The 20,731-nt window shown below is 34.1% G+C and overlaps 2 protein-coding genes across 3 annotated transcripts in view; one reads left to right on the top strand and one right to left on the bottom strand.

Moving 5' to 3' along the window:
• LOC127068438 (protein N-terminal asparagine amidohydrolase) overlaps nt 1–5,959 on the bottom strand; it is a 38,753-nt gene extending 32,794 nt beyond the window's left edge. The window contains exons 1-2 of one of the 2 annotated variants that reach the window (XM_051004661.1): nt 5,722–5,959; nt 5,074–5,535 (exon numbers count right to left, since the gene is read on the bottom strand). The gene's annotated coding sequence lies outside the window, so the exon portion shown is untranslated. The remainder of the gene's footprint in view (nt 1–5,073; nt 5,536–5,721) is intronic. The other variant, XM_051004660.1, reaches the window with a different exon arrangement.
• A 2,661-nt stretch (nt 5,960–8,620) lies between these two features.
• On the top strand, nt 8,621–20,699 carry LOC127068411 (zinc finger protein 37-like). The gene is made up of 2 exons (XM_051004548.1): nt 8,621–9,214; nt 11,174–20,699. Exon 2 carries the CDS (start codon nt 13,732–13,734, stop codon nt 16,027–16,029), a length of 2,298 nt encoding a protein of 765 aa, XP_050860505.1. The 5' UTR covers nt 8,621–9,214; nt 11,174–13,731; the 3' UTR covers nt 16,030–20,699.
• Nucleotides 20,700–20,731: the final 32 nt, after the last annotated feature.

Here is a 20,731-nt window from a genome sequence, read left to right as displayed (position 1 = left end):
CGACATAGATCGCTATAGATCCTCGCCGTATAGGTCGTTCTACTTTTCGATAATCCTAGTCGTCGTGTTTAAAACTTCTCTCGATTATGTTAGACGGAGAAGCATAAACCGTGTCGTAGTTGTGATGCCTGTACTAAAACATAACTGTATACTTTCACGAAGGCGGTGGACTTTAATCGGAAGGTACTTAGCTGTTGCACGATCTAGGATTATTAACCGATAGCCTCGTATTCTCCTTACTCGAGAGAGGCTAATACTCTACTCGACCACTTTCCCACGCATAGAGAGGATTTTCCCGTTTCTACGATCACGAGATAAATATGAAAACGCGAAGGATAAAAACCAAAAAAAAAAGAAAGACAAAAAATAAAATATAGATAAAGAAATAAGATAGAAGTTATCTTGACGATAATAATTTCTTATGGATAAATATTGCAATCAATAATTATGATTACTTCGTTCATTAAATGTTTCTTTTTTATTCTCTTTCTTTTTCCTGTTTTTTTTTTTTTTATATTCTAGCGAGTGAAAAATAAAATTTGTGCAAGGAAATTTTTTTTACGGATAAATATCGCAATCAATAATTGTGATTATTTCTTCTCTCTCTCTCTCTCTCTCTCTCTCTCTCTCTCTCTTTTTTTTCATTTAATTGTATTATATTAAATGGAACTCGAAATATGAGATAAGAAGATATTGAAAATTCGAATTGGAAATAATTTCCTATAGAAATCTCTATTCCACCGATAAAATTTACGTTCTAATGTAATATCTTTAATCGGTTCGATCGATTTTGTCCTTTCTCTTTTTTACTTCCCCTTCCATTCAAACGTCAAAGACTGCATCGAATTGACGATAGAAAAAAATTAATAAAATAGATAAATATTTCACGATTCTTTGATCAATTCAACGATATCGTTTAATAAACGAGATAGAAAAGGAAATAGCTTGATACAAATAAATAGTAAAACAAGAACTGTAAAGTTTCTCGACGTTCCCACCGAGAAAATCGATGATTAGGTACATAGATACGCGCACGTACACACACACGAACACACGCATAAAAACACAGACACATCAAATGTTCTTAGAGAAGCATAGAAATCGTTGCTAGAGTTCGAGGTACTCTCGCGAGAGCCAACTGACAGAGTTGAGGTTACTTAAGCGTGGATAATAATTGCACCTTAAGTGTTGCAACTATGTAACACTGTCCGTTACTAAAAGTGTTGCCCAGTGATGGATAATACTTGCATATGTATGTGTGTATATGTGTATGTGTGTACATGTCGTGTATGTATACATGGATAGATACGACGTGGAAACAAACGTGAACCGACGTGAAATTAGAAAATTTCATTCACTCGTGACGCGTGTCATTCTCTTCTAATCTCTTCTAAATGCCTTTTTAAACGCTAGTTAACACGTTCTATCTCTTTCTTTCTTTCTTTCTTTCTTTCTCTCTCTTTTTCTTTCTATAAATTTATCTTACAGAAGAATCATAATTATTTTTCTTTTCATTTTTAATACAATTAATTTGTAAATCATTGTTATAATACTTTTTTCTGTTTTTTTTTCTCTAATTATTGTCATATAATTGTAGTTGTATCTCATTTTTTGTTTTGTCTGAAAGTCACCTATACAGTAGTAATTCTCGATTCCTAACAAAAAACTTTCTTTTTTGCTAATTTTTGTTTTTATAATAACAAAGAAGATCGATAATGAAAATCTTGATCGACGAGTGCACGCACACGCACACACATATTGCGATATATTAATCTGTAATATTAATAACTTTTTTCGCACAATACGTGTAAATAGTATACGATGTAAAAAAACGTATATGACAAGCAAGGGAAAAAGAACCAAAAAAATAAATAAATAAATAAAGAGGAAGAAAGAAAGAAAGAAAGAAAGAAAGAAAGAAAATAAAAAACAAAAAAAAAAGTACGCAGGATTAAAAATAAATGGAAAAAAATTAATGCGACCATATTTATCTCGATATAATGAATAATTAATATAAAAGGTATGACGCGAATCGTCGCGTATATGTTGGACGAATGTAAACGATGAATTAATATAGTTCGCTGTTCGCTTAAATGCAAGTCAGCCATGTCGAAACATTGAATTATTGAAAATGTTAAGAATGGGTTTACGATCATGTTTCTCGAATCATGTCTCTCATGCTTACTATGAATAATAATAACAAACGTTGCCTTTTTAATTAAAAAAACGATATACTTTATAATCAGACATTAAAAGAAACTAGCACTGAGAATTCACCTAAGTCGATTCCATAAGCGAAACGCTACAAACTCCTCATTAATGTTAACTCATTTACGTTTATTCGTGATGCTCTTGAGAGTGTCCTTCTTACGTTCCGGATTTTATTCGACCGACTCATAATCATTATTTCTATCTATCTCTATCTCTCTTTCTTTTTGTATGTATTCGTGCCTTTCTCTCTCTCTCTCTCTCTCTCTCTTTCTTTCTATTCGTGTGTGTGTGTTATACATGCATCTATTCTATGTATTCCTGTGTATACATGCGCCTGTGTGTTTGATTTGCTATGTATATTTGTGTTTGTATCTGTTTCTTTATTTCTCGGTGTGTTGTGTTATACAAGCATTTGCGCCTCTACTTCGTCTGATTGTGTCCATCTATGTACGTATGTATATATGTGTGTGTGTGTGTACTGTTATACACTCATATGCATTTTAAGTATACGCAAAAGCTGTGTTTATCGTTAACCACCACAGTCAGTCTAACTCTTATTCTCTTTTATCCTTTTCTACGGTCTGGACCGATAATTTCATCTTATTATACACGCAGGCTACTACTTCGGTGGAAATATGATGCCTGATAAAAAAAAAAAAAGAGAAGAAAAAAAAAAAACAGAAAAAATTATAAAGATGATTTACTGATTTCTTTTTTTTTTTTTTTTTTTTATCGAAGTATAGTTCGTAATTGTAATGAAATAGAAAATATTTTTAAAGGCTCGTTTAAATTGACCTCGCAAAGAAAAATTCTAAAAAATAATTCACAAAATTCTTTCCTCGTTTTTCCAACTACCCTCGACTCTTCAAAAGGAAAAAAGAAAAGAGACGAAAAAATAAGGATACATACATGTGTGTGTGTGTGTGTGTGTGTCTAAGTATCAAGTGTGATCGGAAGAAAAGGTCAATTGGACGATGATCTCGGCTTTGATTAAGTCTTAAAAAAATTAAAGCCCTTTAACGATCTATCCCTTCGAGCTGTTGCTCGATCGGTGATCGAATGTAACGAAAGGGTTAATGTCACGCTCATTAACGCTCTTTTTTCTTTTTTCTTTTTTTTTCTTTTTGGATTAACATACTGAATACTCTCGAGAGACTATTAAAAACGATTTAAAATGAGAGCTAATTAAAACGAGACGATTTTTATAAATATGATATAATAATAATGATTCCAAATTATTTTATATCAAATTTTTTATTATATTATAATAAAATTTTTTATCATCAAAATTATTATTTATATTTTTTTTATTAATTAATTTATTATTTATATTTTTTAAATTATTATTATATTTTTTATTATATTATAATAAAAATTTTTTATCATCAAAAAGATTAATTGAAAAATAATAATTTAACAATTTTAATATATCATTGATTCTTTTTTTTTTATAATTTAATTAATGAAGGATAATTATTTTAATTGTTTGTCTGATCTCACAAGACAAATAGTTTACCCTTTGGAGAAAATTGTTTTTCTTTTTCTTCGATAAAAAATAAAAAAAATATATATATATATAAAAATTCATACAACGTGTAGAGGGTTAATACTTTCGCGAGATATTGAGCTACAACAACGACGAATAAGACTCTGGTGACTTTTACGAGCCAGCACGGTCAGGAAATCACAGTCATAACTCTAATTTTATCGTTCGCTCGCTTGCTTTTCACCTCTCAAGAGCAACGACTATCGATTTATTCTTTACTCTTCTTTTTATTATCCTTTTATTTTCTTTTCTCTCCTCCCTTCGTATTTGATCTAATTCATTATTTCTCATTTATCCTACATTTTATGCTAATTTAAATTTCCTCGACTTAAAAAAAATCTACGTTCGTATCTATTCCATTTCTTTTTTTTTTCCTTTTTTTATTTTTACAATTTTCTTTAAAACAATTTTAAATAAGAAGTATGTACTTTTTCTTTTTAATCTATTTATTTTTTATTTATAATTTTTATCAAATCTATAAAAGCCTGAACGATTTTTATTAAAAACCTTTAAATAAAAATATTAAGATAAACGATCTCAGCTACTAATAATTCTCAAAAAAAAAAAAAAATAAATAAATAAAGAGGAAGAGAGAGAGAGAGAGAAAGAGAGAGAGACAATGAAATAGATAAGATCAATGATAATCTTTACCGACTTGTTATTACTATACCTTTTCAACCTACACCGAATTAAGACGCTCCCACCTTCTAAATAATATTAACCGTTTAATTGCGTAAGTCTTATCAATGAACGTTGTTAAATTTGCGCAAGAAAATATACGTACATATATATATATATGTCAAGGGTTGAATGTTTTGTTTAAAAATAACATATAAACTGATTAATAATAGTTCAAAGTTATGAAACGTTTGGACTTGCACACAGTCGAACAGTCAAGAAAGTTTACAAAGTGAATCGACAAAAACAATCTATACATATAACACTATCTGAAACGTATATAAAGTTCATATAACTTTTTAAAGTATTAGATTCTAAAATTATTCTATTATATTATTCATATATCGATACTACGTGTTTTTGTTATTGGAAATCCAAACGAATCCAAATAGATATATACGGTTGTAATCTAAAATTCATGTTTATTAAAACCGTCAGTACGTAAATTTTCCAAACGGTTTAACGTATTATCAGAAACTGTCCGATCAACATGTAACATTATTCTATACGTATAAAATAACTTGGACAGTATCGTTGAAACGATACAAACACAAACAAAAAATATTAGCAAAGATAAGAGACAAACGGGGAGAGAAAGATAGAGAGGAAATAAAAAAGAAACAATAATAAAAACTCACCGTACAAAACTTGATATTTCCAAAACAGTTAGTGTGATCCAAAGAGAAGAAGAAGAGTCCAGCAATGTTGAAGTTTGAAAGATTCCTGCCTGTTGAACCTGCAGGCGTGTTGCGAACCAGCTACGAGGATAGATGGAGTAAGAGAGAAAAAGAAAGAAGGAGGGAGAGAGAGAGAAAGAAAGAGCTGGATGATTTAGAGAGAAAGAGAGAGTAGATATCTAGAGAAAGAGAGAAAGATAGAAACTCGTAAAATCGCGGTTACGCAACACGCAACTGGTGGCACACACGCGACGCAACGATCGAAAACAAAACGTCAGTGTTGTGTCTTCCTTGTCATCATTTTCGTGTCCTCAACTTTTTTTCTCTTATTAATTTTCTTTTTTATACTTCTTCTTCTACTTGCTCCTCCTCTTCCTTCTCCTCTTTTTTCTTCTTTTTTTTTCTTCTTCTTCTTCTTCGTTGCTGCAGCACACGAGGAGCACGGTTTAAACGAGAAGTAAAGAAATATACGAAATAAAAAAAGAGAGAGAAAGAACCGATAGGTAGAAGGAAAGAGAAAGAGAAAGAAAAAGAAAGAGAGATAGAAAGAGACAGAGAGAAAAAGAGAGAAACAGAGAGAAAGACACAAAGAGAGAAAAGGAATTCAACTCGAAATATAATATTACGAAGCGTGATCGTGGTAGGCGCGTCACTCTCGCGAAGCACCGCGCTTTCACAGCCAACAAGAGAGTAAAAAGTATATATGTATAACAAAGGTGACAGCTGCGCTTTAGAAAAAAAAAGTCGGAGTAAATCAAGCTCGACGTGACCACGCTCGTTCGCTACGCCATCCGCACTGCCAAACGTCTCTATGTCACTCGTCTCACTAGCGCTCGGCGAACCAACTTCGGCCGTTTCCGTCGCGTCCTCGTCGTGAGCCGAACCAAGATGGCTGTTCCCCGATCCTCGACGCCATCTCGCGACGCCTTTACGAACTTTTTACTTACGGTGCAACTTCGTCGTTACACGATAACTTATCTACGTATCCGCGATTAGATTGTTTTCTCTTTCTTTTGGATCGATCACGTGATTGGCGCACAAAATTGCACATAAAATATTAATAAAAAAAATACATGATATATTCGAATATAAATGAAATGATATATGTATATAACAAGAGCAAAAAGTGTATCTAACGAAATAACGTCTTTAATAGACCCGATAGATTTATTTATTTCTTATTATAAAACGAATGTTTTAAGTCGATAAAGTATATGCGTATACCGATGGTGAAAGAAAGAGGTTATAGGTTTTGTTACATATTTTCGTTGATAATGCTATAACGTTGAACCTTAAAAAAAAAAGAAAACAAAACAAAAAAAAGAGAAAAAAATAGAAAAATGAACAAAAAAGAAATATTTCTCGATAATCGCTTGATCTCACGATAAACTCGAGCCGTCTCATTCGCACGATCAATATATAATAATCAATATATCATTAATCAATATTAGAATATAATAATTCTTTCGTACGAGAGATTTCAAGGTGTATACTCACATACGTACATACAAACTATATATATATATATATACACATACACACATATATATGCATTAATTCGAATCATTGAGATAATCGACACGAGGGAGAGAGAGAGAGAGAGAGAGAGAGAGAGAGAGAGAGAGAGAGAGAGAGAGAGAGAGAGAGAGAGAGAGAGAGAGAGAAGACATAACCACATTGAATCGCTTATTTTCTAAGCATTGAAGTCACTGAACGTTCGTAGCAAGTGATTCGACAATTTGCATGTCCGACGAGTGTCTATGCTAAACGTTTGGAAGAATGTTTAATATATATATATATACATAACTACTATATAGATACATATGTATATATGTAAAGAAGATATGGATGAGAGGTGGAACGTGTATTCGTCGTTCGTTATATTTTTGGCATTAAAATCTCTCTCTCCTAGAAATTGTAACGCGAACTTTGGATAAGAAAAGTAGTAGCAAATAGAAGAAAGAGAAAGAGAAAGAGAAAGAGGAGGAGGTGAAGGAGGAAGAAAGATGGAGGAAGCACAAACTCAACGACGCCTCCTGATTGGTCGATATAACCAAAGCTAATATAGGTTATTATACAATGGTTCGATTAGATCTTGTTTACGAATACAAACGTAATAAGAGTATTTACTTCGTTTTAGAATTATCCAATAAACAAATTATCGAAATAAACATATCAATTAAACAATTCATTGTACAGTTTTTCCTATCTATCTCCTTTCATTTTCCTTCCTTATTTATAAAATATACTATATTATAGGATAATATGCATTATAGAATATAATGCATGGCGTTTCTATCGTGTATGCGTGTTGTGTATGCTTGTGAATTATCAGCACGAAGTTGGTTACCTCGTTGATGCCCTGACAGAAGGTCGATAGAGAACAAATTTTACACTCCTTGTGCTTTTATATCCCTTCCAAGGGATATCGACGAGCTTGATATCTCTATGATGTATGTGTGTGTGTGTGTATATATATATATGTATGTATATATGTATATAATTGTGCAAATATTTCCACATAGCTTTTGACCGATCCTTGTCTATCTATTTTGTTCATTTTTTTTTTTATCGTGACAGATCGCACGTATTCGTAAATTTACGACGAATATAAGGCGTACTATGAACGAATTTATTCCAAGAAATCTGTCGTATTATTCAATGTCGAATACATGTTCACAGACACATACATACGTACAGATACACATACGTAAATACACACACACGAGCACATATTCATACATACATCTATCATATATACGTAAATACGTAACAACGAAGAAACATGAACTATTCTCAAATTTCAACAGAAACTTCACGAATTTTTCCAATATTTATTTTAATAACCCTCCATCGCGATAAATCGATTAGATTGTAATCGTATCTCGTGTCTCCTCGATTAGATAATTTTTACGTCAGAAACAAAAAAGGAAATAATTAACTCTTTCCATACGTAAAACGATTCAAATGGAAAAGAAACAAGCGGAGGAAAAAATTAAATAAGCAAAGGAAATTACTCAACGAAATATATATTGACAGATAGCTTTACTTTCTTGTGTAGCTTTTCTTATGGACGACGTTCAATACTGCCTTGTCAATGCTTTTATTGAACAACGTCGTTACGTACGTGTACGACTTGAACTGAGTTAAATGAGGTTTCCTCGATATAGATTTGTAAGAAATGATTTATGTAAGAATTGTAGGAAAAAATATGAAAAATAAATGTAAGTTATGGAGATAACCTAATTTCACGTTCACGCTTCTGTGAGACGTAGGAGAGAGAAAGAAAGAAAGAAAGAGAAAGAAAAAAATATACAAAGAGAAAAAAAGAGAGAAACAGAAAGAGAGAGAGAGAGAGAGAGAGAGAGAGAGAGAGAGAGAGAGAGAGAGAGAGAGAGAGAGAGAGAGAGAAAGAAACAAGAAAAAAAGGAGACTACGCTAACCCATCGGGCCTCTCGTCTGTAGCGCGTTAAAATTCCGCGCAAAGGAGTTTTCACGCGGGCGAACGACTCCGTCTATGTAAGCGCGGCGGTGGCAGTGGCGGTGTCGACGGCGGCGACAGCGGTGGTCCAATACGCACGTATTCGATCGATATAGACAGCAGCACTAGCAGCAGCAATAATAGTAGCAGCAGCAGCGTCAAACGGCAACGAGGGCGACGACACGACAACAACGACGACGACGACGGCGACGACGACGACGACGACGATACGGCGGCGACGGCGGCGGCGGCGGCGACGATGGCGGTGACGATGGTGACGATGACGATGACGACGATGAGAGGGTGTTCGTGAAATTTTGTAAAGGCCACGCTCGGAACGCCATCTGTCGAGAAGAAGATGAAACATTGATGTGTTTTATCTCGCCTAACTTCATCCCCTCCAATTCTGAAGCTCATACACTCTCTCTCTTTCTTTCTCTCTCTCTCTTTCCTTTCTATGTATATATATATATCTCTCTCTCTCTCCGATACGACTCATCGGCGAAGCTTAAAGCGCATCGAAGATGGCGACAGGAGGGTAGGGTCGAGTCAGTCGCTTAGAAAGGAAGCTTACTCCTCGTCCGTTAAACGACCATAAACGTCGACGTAATGTCGTGTCTGGTAAGTAAGAGAGCTTTTTCGCGATCCTTCTCGTACCTTTTTTTTCGCCCTTATGCTTTGAAAAGAAACAAATTTTGCGATTCGATTCGTGAGAGAAAGAGAGAGAGAGAGAGAAAGACAGAGAGAGAGGGGAACGGCGGGAAAATTCAGGTAGTTCGAAACGACAAAATCGCGAAATGTATATATATACTTGCCGTGAGCCTCTTCTCTTCCCTGGGAAGTTCAATGCGCTACGAACTCGTATCGTGTATGTTCTGTGTGATCAAAAGGAAAATGGGAGCACGATTTTATGTCTGCACACGTATTTACGTGTGTCTCTCTCTACTGTGTACGTGTGTGTATGTGTATATATATATGTGCATATCTATTATATATATGGGTGATAGTGTGTTTATATATATGTATATATATATATATATATACTTAGTCACTGGTAGTAACGAGCATGCACACGTGCGCAAGAGTTCTCTTTTTCTGTTTCTATCTTTTTCTTTCTTTCTCGAACGAACGACTGTCCGGTTAATCTATATAACACTACGAATGAACAAGAAAGAGAGAGAGAGAGAGAGAGAGAGAGAGAGAGAGAGAGAGAGAGAAAAAGAGAAAGAGAGAGAGAGAGAGAGAGAAAGAGAGAGAGAGAAAAGAGCAAAAAAGAGATAGCAAGAGAAGAGGTCGGAATCGACGCTTCCATTACGCGACGTTGCGCGACGAATCAAAAAATTTCTTTCGTGACGTCACCCACGCGATCATCCTTGCGATATATTTCCACGACAATACATATGTCGAGCAATCTGATTGGTCGAGGATTCCTCCAAATCTCGTGATAAATTAGCTCTCGCTTTTAAAATAGTTATTATTAGATTGTATATGTATACTCGTTTAAAATTAATTATGGTTATTATTAGACTGAATAGATATGATTGTGTGTGTGTATGTGTGTATCTATAATTAAATGAAAATCGATCTCTTCGACGATCGAATGATTATTTTAACACGTGATCGAACAAGATGCATTCCATGTCAAAGGTCATTTATATAGGGTGTCGCGATTAACATGATTTCATTATGTAATCAAGTTTAAAATGTATCTTGAATTTTGATCAAATTCTATATATATAGACACACACGCACTATATATATCTCGTCAGAAAATTTATAATTCTTTTTTCTTTTCCTTTATATATATATATATAGCAAGTTTCATGTCGTGTCTCTCTTTTCATGAGTATGTATATACATGTTGTGTATGTGTATGTGTATGTGAAAGCACAGAAAGAGCGATTTCAATGAGAACTTTAAGCTCATGGCGTCCGAGCAGAGTCAACGACGGAAATTGATCGTCGTACTTTCGGATTGGGTCACGTAATTCCTATACATATAAACATATATATGTTGGATATGTATAGTAACATTACAAGTCGATTCTAAAGTACAAAAGAATGAATAGACATTAAAATATTTTCATATTATATTATATATATATATATATATGTAGATATTATGACATATATATTAATTATTTTATTATTATAATATATATATTGTATACATATATATATATGTCTATTTGTATAGATACAATTTAGTCTTCGATCATTCTATAAATCTACGATTTTTAAAAAAATCTGAAGAAAAATAAAAAGAATGAGAAGAGAATAAAAAGAGTTTCTCTTCAGTCTTGTTGTTGTGTCATTTAATCTCTAAGCAACGCTCTTTAAAGTTGACCTTTTAAATCGAATTTACGAAGTTTAAATTTATATTCCTCATTTTCTTTTTCTCTTCCCCCCTCTCTCTCACCCTTTTTTTATCATTGGGATCTTCGTTCTGAGCTTTTTTGATTCTGCTAAAAAATTTTTGGAAAAAAAAAAATAATAAAAAGCCGAAGATCTTTTTCTCGATGAAAGAGGGAAAAAAAAGAAAAGCAAAAGGGACTCCTTTCGTAATCTTCCTTTCTTTCAGATGGTGGTGGTGGGTACTTTTTCCTAACTAGGATTCTCCCCGAAAAAAGGAACGGGGGTGTGCTGCGCGTTACTAACTAACAAATTTAATCAATATTATCAAAACTATTCGCATTTTTATTTCCAAGAAGAAGAAGAAAAAGAAGAAGGAGAAGAAGAAGAAGAAGAAGAGGAACAAAAAGAAGAACAGGAAAAAGAAGAAGAGGATAATGAACAAATCAATAAATTAATCAACGTTTAGAGTTAACTGGAGGACGAGGAGAAGGAGGAAGAGGAAGAGGAGGAAGAGGAAGAGGAGAAGGAGTAGGAGGAGGAGGAGAAGGAGTAGGAGGAGGAGGAGGAGGAGGAGGAGGAGGAGGAGGAGAAGGAGGAGGAGGAGGATGTTGTTGTTGTTTAGAGGAATCTAGTCACACACACAGGAAGAAAGAAAAGATCGACGTCGGCCAAACTATAGTAGGATTAAAAGAATTAATCCAAAGGACATACACCAAAGAAAATTAGTCTGAATTTAACGTGGAGGTCAAAGAACCACCCCTAACCTCCTCTCAAGATCAATACCAAAGAAATCAAAAGATCAACAAGTTTAAATGCTATTATATAATCGAAGTTTATGAGAAAATTGTTATCGATCGTATTTTATCACATAAACTTTGATAAGATGAAGATTAAAGAAATGTCAAGCAACAACGAAGGAAGATTCTCGTCCTTATTCTTGCATTATTGATCTCTAACGAGCTGAACAAGCTATTCCTGTTTCGTATAACCATGATGATGATGATGATGATGATGATGATGATGGAGAAAATGAAAAATTAAATGAATACACCGGAGTACCAGGTATTCAGAATATTAATCTATAATCGGTAAAATCAAGTATGAAAAAAAGAGTAAAATAAAAAAGAGAAATAAAGAGAGAGAGAGAGAGAGAGAAAGGTAAATATTATTAATCTATTTATTGAACAATCAATATGGTTACAAAACTGACGATATAATATAATCGGTAGCTGAAAGGGTTACGAAGTAATAGGAAGAAATAAATAAATAAATAAATAATAAAAGGAAACTATAGTTTCCTAGTTGAAAGTAAGGAAAGGTGAAAGGTTGCAGACGAGCTTTAAAAGTTGAGAGAGGGTTGGAAGGGTATTGAAATAGAGGAGTAGGAGAAGAAGGAGAGAGAGAGAGAGAGAGAGGAGAGAGGAGAGAGGAGAGAGGAGAGAGAGAATAGCAGGGTCTTGTCTGGAAGGGTGGCAAGAGTGAAAAGCCGGGTAGGAGTAAGCCGGCTAGCAAGCAAGCAAGCAAGCAAGCAGAGGCAGGCAGGCAGGCAGACAGGCAAGCGAGCAAGTGAACGAGCTAGGTATCCAAGGAAAGTGTGAGTGAGAAGGAGATATAGAGCCAGACAGAAAGAGAGAGAGGGAGTGAGTAAGTGGAAGAAGGAAGGAGAATCCATAGGAGGGGGTGAAACCGGGTTGATATCGACCGAGGATTGCGCTTGCGTGGAAAAAGGCGCGCAATCGCGCTCGAAGAATTCCATCGTGCGCGTCGTCAAAGATAGTAGTCAAAGCTCTCCTCTCGAGTAGTGTTCGGTTGATCGACGAAGTAGAAACGACAAGAGAGAACGAATGCATAACGTTATTCCATCACTGTTTCTGTTTTAGCAATGTCGAATATACTTAACTTCCGTTATCCTCTTTAGCTCGGTGGTTGGTGATTCCAACGCCTGCACGAGCCATCGACGAACTTCCGGAAGTCTTTGCGGATAGATAGATACAAAGAGAGAGAGGAAAAGGTAGAAGAAAAGAGAAGAGGAGAGCAGAAGAGAGAAAAAAGATCATATTTCTTTGGATCGAGAAGCCGACTGGGAACGTTGAGAACAAGGGGTGGGAGAGCAGGGGAGGGAGAGAGAGAGAAAGAGAGAGACAGACAGACAAGGAGAAAGAGAAACGAGGAGAAACAAAAAAGAAGAGAGTAAAGCTATCGCGAAACGCGATAACGAGCTGTGATAAGACTGTATAAGTCTCTCTCTCTCTTTTTTTCTCTCTCTCCCTCTCTCCCTCTTTCTCTCTCCCTCCATCCCTTTTCGTTGTCGATTTCTAGGCACTATTACATAGTTACGATAGTGTTCAAGAACGTCATCGTCATGACGTTCGTCCTACCTAGGAGACGACACAATTTCAATAGATGTGACGGTGGTTGTGGAGGTGGTGGTGGTGGTGATGGTGGTAGTGGTAGTGGCAATGGTAATGATAGTGCTAGTAGTGATCGTGATTATGTTACCTACTCGTCACTGAATCCACCGAGTTGAAGAAGAACTAATCTAATCTAATCTAATCAAAGTAATACGTGAGAGAGGAGAAGTTTTTAGTCCTCTTGTCGATATGCTCTGATAGACGAATGCGAGCGTCGAAGTCTCTCGAGGCTGAGGTGCTCGAAGATTAGTCTCTCTTATTTCTCTTTATCTATCTCTCTCCTTCTCTTTTTATCTCTCTCTCTCTCTCTCTATTTTTCTTCTCTCTTTCTCTTTGTTCCTCTGTCTCTGTCTCTGTGCTTAACTTTTTGAACATGATCAATATGCAGCAGTTGATCCTAGGACAAGTATCTGGTAGTAGCGAGCAACCTCAAGAAGAGGTTCAATTGACCGAACTCTTGCCCGTCAAACAGTCACGTATTAGGGAGAATAATGTTTTCAAGGACATCGACGCTACCGATGCGTTGAAAGCACTTCGAAGTTTTTCCGGTGGATGTAACGAGGAGGAACAGGACTTCGGATTGAGAATTTTTGACGAAAATGGCCGTGATAAAGATGAGATTAAAACTAAACGTGGATGCGGGACTAAGAGGAAATCCAATCACTCGAACCTTGATAACTTGGAAAAGAAGAAAAATAGCTCGAACGAACGTGACATCGATCATCGCGACGCCACCAATTGTAAAAGATCGATGATGTCCAAGAAAAGGAACGTAGCAAGAAAAAATTCTAAGAAGATAACCTCCGGTTCTAACAAAAAGTCTGTTAACAAAGACCGAACGAAAGACGATACTGAAGAGGACGACGATGATCTGTCTGTTTTATACGACGACGAAATTCCGACATATTTGGATCTAGACAAAACGAAAGACAGTTTGAACGACGAAGTTTACGTGTTCCGTCGTGAAAGATCTAACTCATGCTCTCTCTCTCAAACGTCCAGCGAGGTGAATCATGACAATACAGAGGAGATTTATGAAAACGATTATCAAACGACCGACGGGGTTCTAATAAAGAAATTCACGCATCGTTCAAAGAATTCAGAGATTAGTACGGACGAGTTGAACTCATCGGTATCCGAGGAAGAAAGAACGACTCCAACGACCGACGATAATCCAGAGAAAGAGCTAAGATTGAAGATCGACGCGATAATCCAGGCGAATTTTTTGGTCGAAAGAGGAGATAACAACAATGTCGTTAGTCAAGATAGAAAGAAATTAGGTAAGAAAGTGAGTTCTTCGAAGCTATCGTCGTCGCCATCACCACCATCTCGGTTATCTAACATAGGAACTAGCGAGGCTCAGAATGGATCGAATTTCAGCGACGAGGAGACCAAAAGATCGGAGGACGATGGTAGCAACGAGGATCAAACCCAAAAGGATTCTCAAAAGAAATATTGTTGTGTTGTTTGTGATGCTCGTTTCAAAGGTAGCGGTGGCCTAAGGAATCACTACAAAGTCGTTCACGGTGCCGGGCCAATTTTTAAATGTGACGAGTGCGGTAAGGAGTTCCCATTGAAGGAACGTTTGAAGTTACACGTTCGAACGCATACCGGTTTCAAGCCTTACAAGTGTCCGGAATGTGACAAGAGCTTTGCTAGGGGTGGCCAATTGGTTCAACATCGTCGTACACATAGCCAGGTAAAACCCTATCGTTGCGCCCTCTGTTCAGGCACGTTCACATGTGCAGCGAATCTTGCTTTGCATGTTAAACGGCACAACGGTCAGAAGGATCACAAATGTGAGATATGTGGCAGGGGTTTCGTTAGACGCGACGCATTGAAAAAACACTTGGAGTGTCTTCATCGCGACGTCAAGTCGTTTTTATGCGTGATTTGTAACAAAACGTTCAAGGGACACCTACCTCAACATATGAGGACTCATGCGCGAGACAGACCACACGGTTGTGCTACTTGCGGCCAAAGATTTGCTCAGAAATCACAATTGACCGTACACCAACGTACTCATTCGGGACAGAGACCATTCAGATGTTTGGTCTGTTGGCAAGCGTTTGCCCACTCGACTGCGTTGAAGTTGCACACTAGAAGACATACCGGGGAAAGGCCATTCAAATGTGTTGAATGTAATGCCGGTTTCACCCAATTGCCACATTGGAAAAAACATATGAAATGTATTCATGGTAGAAACGAGCCGTATGGTTGCAAACGTTGTAAGAGTTTTTTCAGGATCAAAAACGACTTAGAGAATCACGAGAAATCTTGCCACCCTGAGATAGAACACGACGTCGAGGGCTCGTCCAACTCTCTCGGTGCCTCGAACGATTCCACCGACAAGACCACCAATACGAAATACAGAACTATGACGGTCGAGAGGATGCGTTTGTTATTGGCTGTATTATTAAAGAGGATCAGCAAACAGGAGAGATTAGACGAGTTGGGTTTCGGTAAACGTCTTATCGACAAAGTTCTTCATGATTCTTTGATATCTGCTGGCAAGGACCCGGCAACGGGTAAGGGTCTCTCCGAATTGGAAACTCTCACCAAGAATCTTGAGACTTTCCTCGAGTGGACCGTACCGAAGGAACACTGGGAGAATTTTCGTCGAATGAAAAAAACTCCAGAAGACATCTTGGAAACTCTCACGGCTACGTAGAGGTGATTATCGGGACGAGGACCTCGTTTTTGGTTTCTCTCTTTTTTTTTTCCTTTTTTTCTCCGCCCAAACCCCCTCCCAATCCCTTCTTCCTCCCTAAACCCGTCAGCATCTCTCTCGAACGGTGCAACCTATGAGAGTAACAAACGATTAGCAAAAATATTTATTTCTCAAGGCCGTTTGAACAAAATGTTAACCCACCGTGTATAACACCGTGATTATTTTTATTTATTTACTATTTTTTCTTTTGCTTTTTTTTTCTTTTTTTCTTAGAAAAAAAAAAGATACTTGGTATCTTCATATCAGATTGTTATTCTTGTCTCTCGTACAAGCATACAACTGCACACAAATCTTGTCTTCAGCTGTTGACAATCGAATGCCAATTGCTGACCAAACTTTTTTATTTTTTATTCTAATTGCACCCCTGTCATCATCATCCCCCTTACTAGCATCATCCCCCACATCAGTTGCAACATCATTATCATAGTCGTCATTATTATCATCATCATCATCAACAACATCAACAGCTCATATTTTTATACTTAGAAATGAACGAGATAATTATCAATCAAAAAAGTACATATATACGACTGATTTCATGTACTTCGGATTTAGATCCGTCTCGTTCGCGATTAGCACAATATGGTGATAGTTTCGTGAAATATCAAATCATACCAAAGCAAAGACAAAAACAAATAAATGAAAAATAAAAACTAAACGACAAAAAATAAAAAAAAAAAATTAAGAGTGCGGAAAGAGAGGGGAAGAAGGTATTATAAAAAATGAAAGAAAACAAGGTAGACTGCAAAACATAGGACTTGGGTCAAAAAGTTCTTTAAATGGACCTGGACTTTTTAGATGATTTTAAACATTAATTACTTTGCTTCGAAACTTTTTAACATTCATTTTTCTTTTTTTTCCTAATTATAAAACGAAAAAATTATTAACTAAAAAGTCTTGAAAAAAAATAATTGATGTTTACAATCATCTAATAATTTAGGATCCCTTCTAAGATTCTTTTAGCCCATCCAGTACACATACATACATTTTTACACACACATACACGATACGTATTATTGCTAGAATCCAACGAAACAATCAAATTTAGATACATTAATTGTTAAGAGAAATTAAAATAAGATGGATAGAAGAAGAGGTAGGGCGGGGGTGATAAGAGAAGATAAGTATGATCGATACCTATTGAAAAACGTCGATTCTTTGATGTGTGATACTATTAGAAGTGAATGAAAAAAGAAATGAAAAAGAAAAAAAAAATTACTATATCCTTCTTCATAGTGCCATTTTGTGATTACACTTGCCATAATTATACCAATGATCGTATCGATTGCACCAGTTATTTCGTAGATACTAATAAGTAGCTAATGATTTGCACGGAAGATACACACACACACACAAATATACATATACACGCGTTCAAATTCGTTAGACATTATATTTTTCTTTAGTTTTTCTTTTTTTCGATATTTAAAACGCGAAGAAAAAAATATATATATACAAACAAAATAAATAAATAAATAAAAGAAAATAAACTAAGAAGACAAAAAACACAGTAGTGAGATCTAGAAAAATTTGAAAAATCCTTGTTTTTTAATATTTCCATATATATATATATATAGTGACGAAACTTTACTCTCCTCTTCGCATATTTTTAAAAAATAGAAATAAGAATAATAAAATCAATAGATAATAGAAAAAAATTTTTTAAACGTTCGTCACGCTGGATCTCAAGCACTCTTGCCATGTAAAGAAAAAAATAGAAAAGAAAAGAAATACAATAAAGAAAAAAAAAAAAAAAAATCTACATGATTTTAAAAAGCACATTTTTTGCACTGTAACGTTCGAAACGATAGAGTCGAGGATTTTTATAAAAAAGAAAGAAACAGAAAAAAAATAATTACACTACCACCATCAACAATTACAGTATCAACAACAACAATAACAATAATAAGAGGCTATTATAGTTACTTCTTACATTATTATCATCATTGTTACTTTCTATAAACAAATGCAGGATTGGGGCGAAAAGTTTTTAAATGGACCAAAAGTTATGGAGTGATTTTAAAAATCAATTAATCTTTCTGGAAACTTTTATACTTGTAGTTGGGCTCATCAGTTGGATAAGTTAATCTTATAATTTTACAATCTCTGAAAAAAGTTCAGCTTAAATAATCTCAAAAAAGAGTAATTCATTTTTAAAATCATCACGGAATTTTTGATTCATTCTGAAACTGTTAGCCATTCCTTCTCTGCATATTACGTTTTTGCGCGTAAGGGTATATAATATATTATTATTATTATTATTATTATTATTATTATTATTATTATTATTATTATTATGAGAGATTTCATTATGTGTTCAATTTATTGACCTAATCGCAATAATGATTAGGTATGAGTTACTAGTTGCTTTTTGTTCCCCACCTTTTTAGATTTCGTATTATTATGTGTCGAAGTTCATAAGAAATAAATAAATAAATACAAATATATATATACACGCATGCACATATACAATACATATATATATATATTATATACATATATATACATATATGTACGTTAGGTTTGATACCTTTTGTATCGACGCGCATTCGTTTTAGCTAGGTGGTTAAGTAAATGTGAACAGACAATAATGAAAAAGAAAAAAAAAAAAGATCGTAAGATTAATATATTATAATCTTTGAAAATTAAATTAATAAAAAAATATATATATACATATACATATATACACGTAAACATATACACAAACATACAAACAAACTACAAGCGTAAATGTTAGTATTAGAAGCATTAAAAATAACGATAGGACGAAATAGAGTGAGAGATAAATTTATGTTTAATTAATTAATATTATATGAATAATTTTAATTCGATTACCTAAATTATTTGATTTTTTTTCTTTCTTCAGTTTTTTTTTTTGTATTTTTTTTTCTTTTTTTATAAATCGTTATTAAGCAACAAACAACCAAAGCAATCCTTCGACGAATAAGACAAAAACAATCTCGATGATGTAAAAATCGAGACCACTGAGCCGATGATTTAGAAAATGGTCTAATCAAGGTCATATTTATCGTACTGAGATATTTTAACATTTTTTTTTGAGGGTAATTAGTGTAAATTTTATTCACATAGACAGTATGATGAGATTTACAACACTCTATAAAAATATTACAAAAAAAAATAATAAAAAAAAGTAGTGTGCGTTGAGTTATACTTATTACTTTATTAGAAAACTTATTCATTTAAGTTTTTTTTGACTAAAAACTACAAATAAATTCTTTATAAAAATCAAAAAAGAGCGATAACAATGCGTTCTATTAAGTGTCTCAGAAAAAAAAGAACAAAATGCTGACAGACCAATTATGTAATTAATATCTCAAATGACTTGCAGATCACTTTCAATAATTACCGGTTCATATAAAGATGTAAAATTTGAATCCAAAGACGCTCTATACATATATATTTTTCTTTTTTATTTTAATGATAATATTTAATTAATTTTCTAAACTTTCGAAAAGAATAAGAAGGAAAAAAAAGAAATTAAAAGATTCTTTTATCGTTGCAAAGCTTTGTAAAAAAAGCTATAAAAGGAAACACAAGAAAACGGATTCGTGGTCGTTTATTTTTGACTAGAGAGAGAGAGAGAGAGAGAGAGAGAGAGAGAGAGAAAGAAAAAGAAAAATAAAAGAAAAAGAAAAAGAAAAAGAAATTTCCATGTTTTTGTTACACACACGTATGTACATAGAATATGCAACAACGCGTGTAAACTTATTAACATAAACGATACCGTACCACCATCTTATTCTTCGTCGAATGTAGTCGATGGCTTATCGTTTTCAAATTTATACGACGAAGATCGAAATCTACGTTCTTTTATTCTTCTTCTTCTCGTTTTTACCGGTGCGAATGCAAACGAGGGGTCGAAAGAGCATCGGATGTGTATCGAGGTCAAAGTGTTGTACGCGTGATCGATGCGCTTCGTTAAAAAAAAAAAAAGAGAGAGAAAAGTAAAACGCATCGATCGTTTATTTGTTCATTCAGTTTTTAAACATTGTCTTTATATAATGTTTATATAATTTACAGTGCCAAAAAAAGTGAAAGAAAAAGAAAAGAAATAATTTCGACCACATCGCGCTACTCTTATTCCTATACATATAGATATCTATATAATATTATTATTGTTGTTATTATTATTATTATTATTATTATTATTATTATTATTATTAATTTTATTGTTAATATAATTTACAGTGCCAAAAAAAAAGAAACAAAAAAATAAATTTCGATAACAACGCGCTGCCCTTAATCCTATATATATATGTATAGATATCTATATATATTATTATTAATTAATATTATTGTTAATAATAATATTATTATTTTGCGTGAAGAGCGATTTACGTGTCGAAGGAAAGTTTAAAAACGATATATTGAAATGTTTTATGTTTCTTCTTTCTAAGAATTATTATTACAGTATAGATTGTTTATCATATATATTATATATATATATAGAGAGATATATATATATATATTATTTTTTTCTCCTTCTTTGTTGGTGCCATACACGTTAAGTCGTTTATATATACAATATAGCGTACATATGTAATAAAAGAGGAAGGAAATTATTTGAATAAAAATGTTTCATCTTTAAACGCGTCTCTTTCATATTTTGTTTGTTTGTGCT

This window comes from Vespula vulgaris, chromosome 13 (assembly GCF_905475345.1).
Source record: "Vespula vulgaris chromosome 13, iyVesVulg1.1, whole genome shotgun sequence".
Taxonomy (NCBI): domain Eukaryota; kingdom Metazoa; phylum Arthropoda; class Insecta; order Hymenoptera; family Vespidae; genus Vespula; species Vespula vulgaris.
The sequence above is the reverse complement of the archived record's forward strand: the minus strand, read 5'-3'. Positions and strand labels throughout refer to the sequence as shown.

Bases quoted from the DNA above. Each gene is read 5' to 3' on its own strand.
- LOC127068411 (XM_051004548.1), top strand. From the start codon at position 13,732: ATGATCAATATGCAGCAGTTGATCCTAGGACAAGTATCTGGTAGTAGC.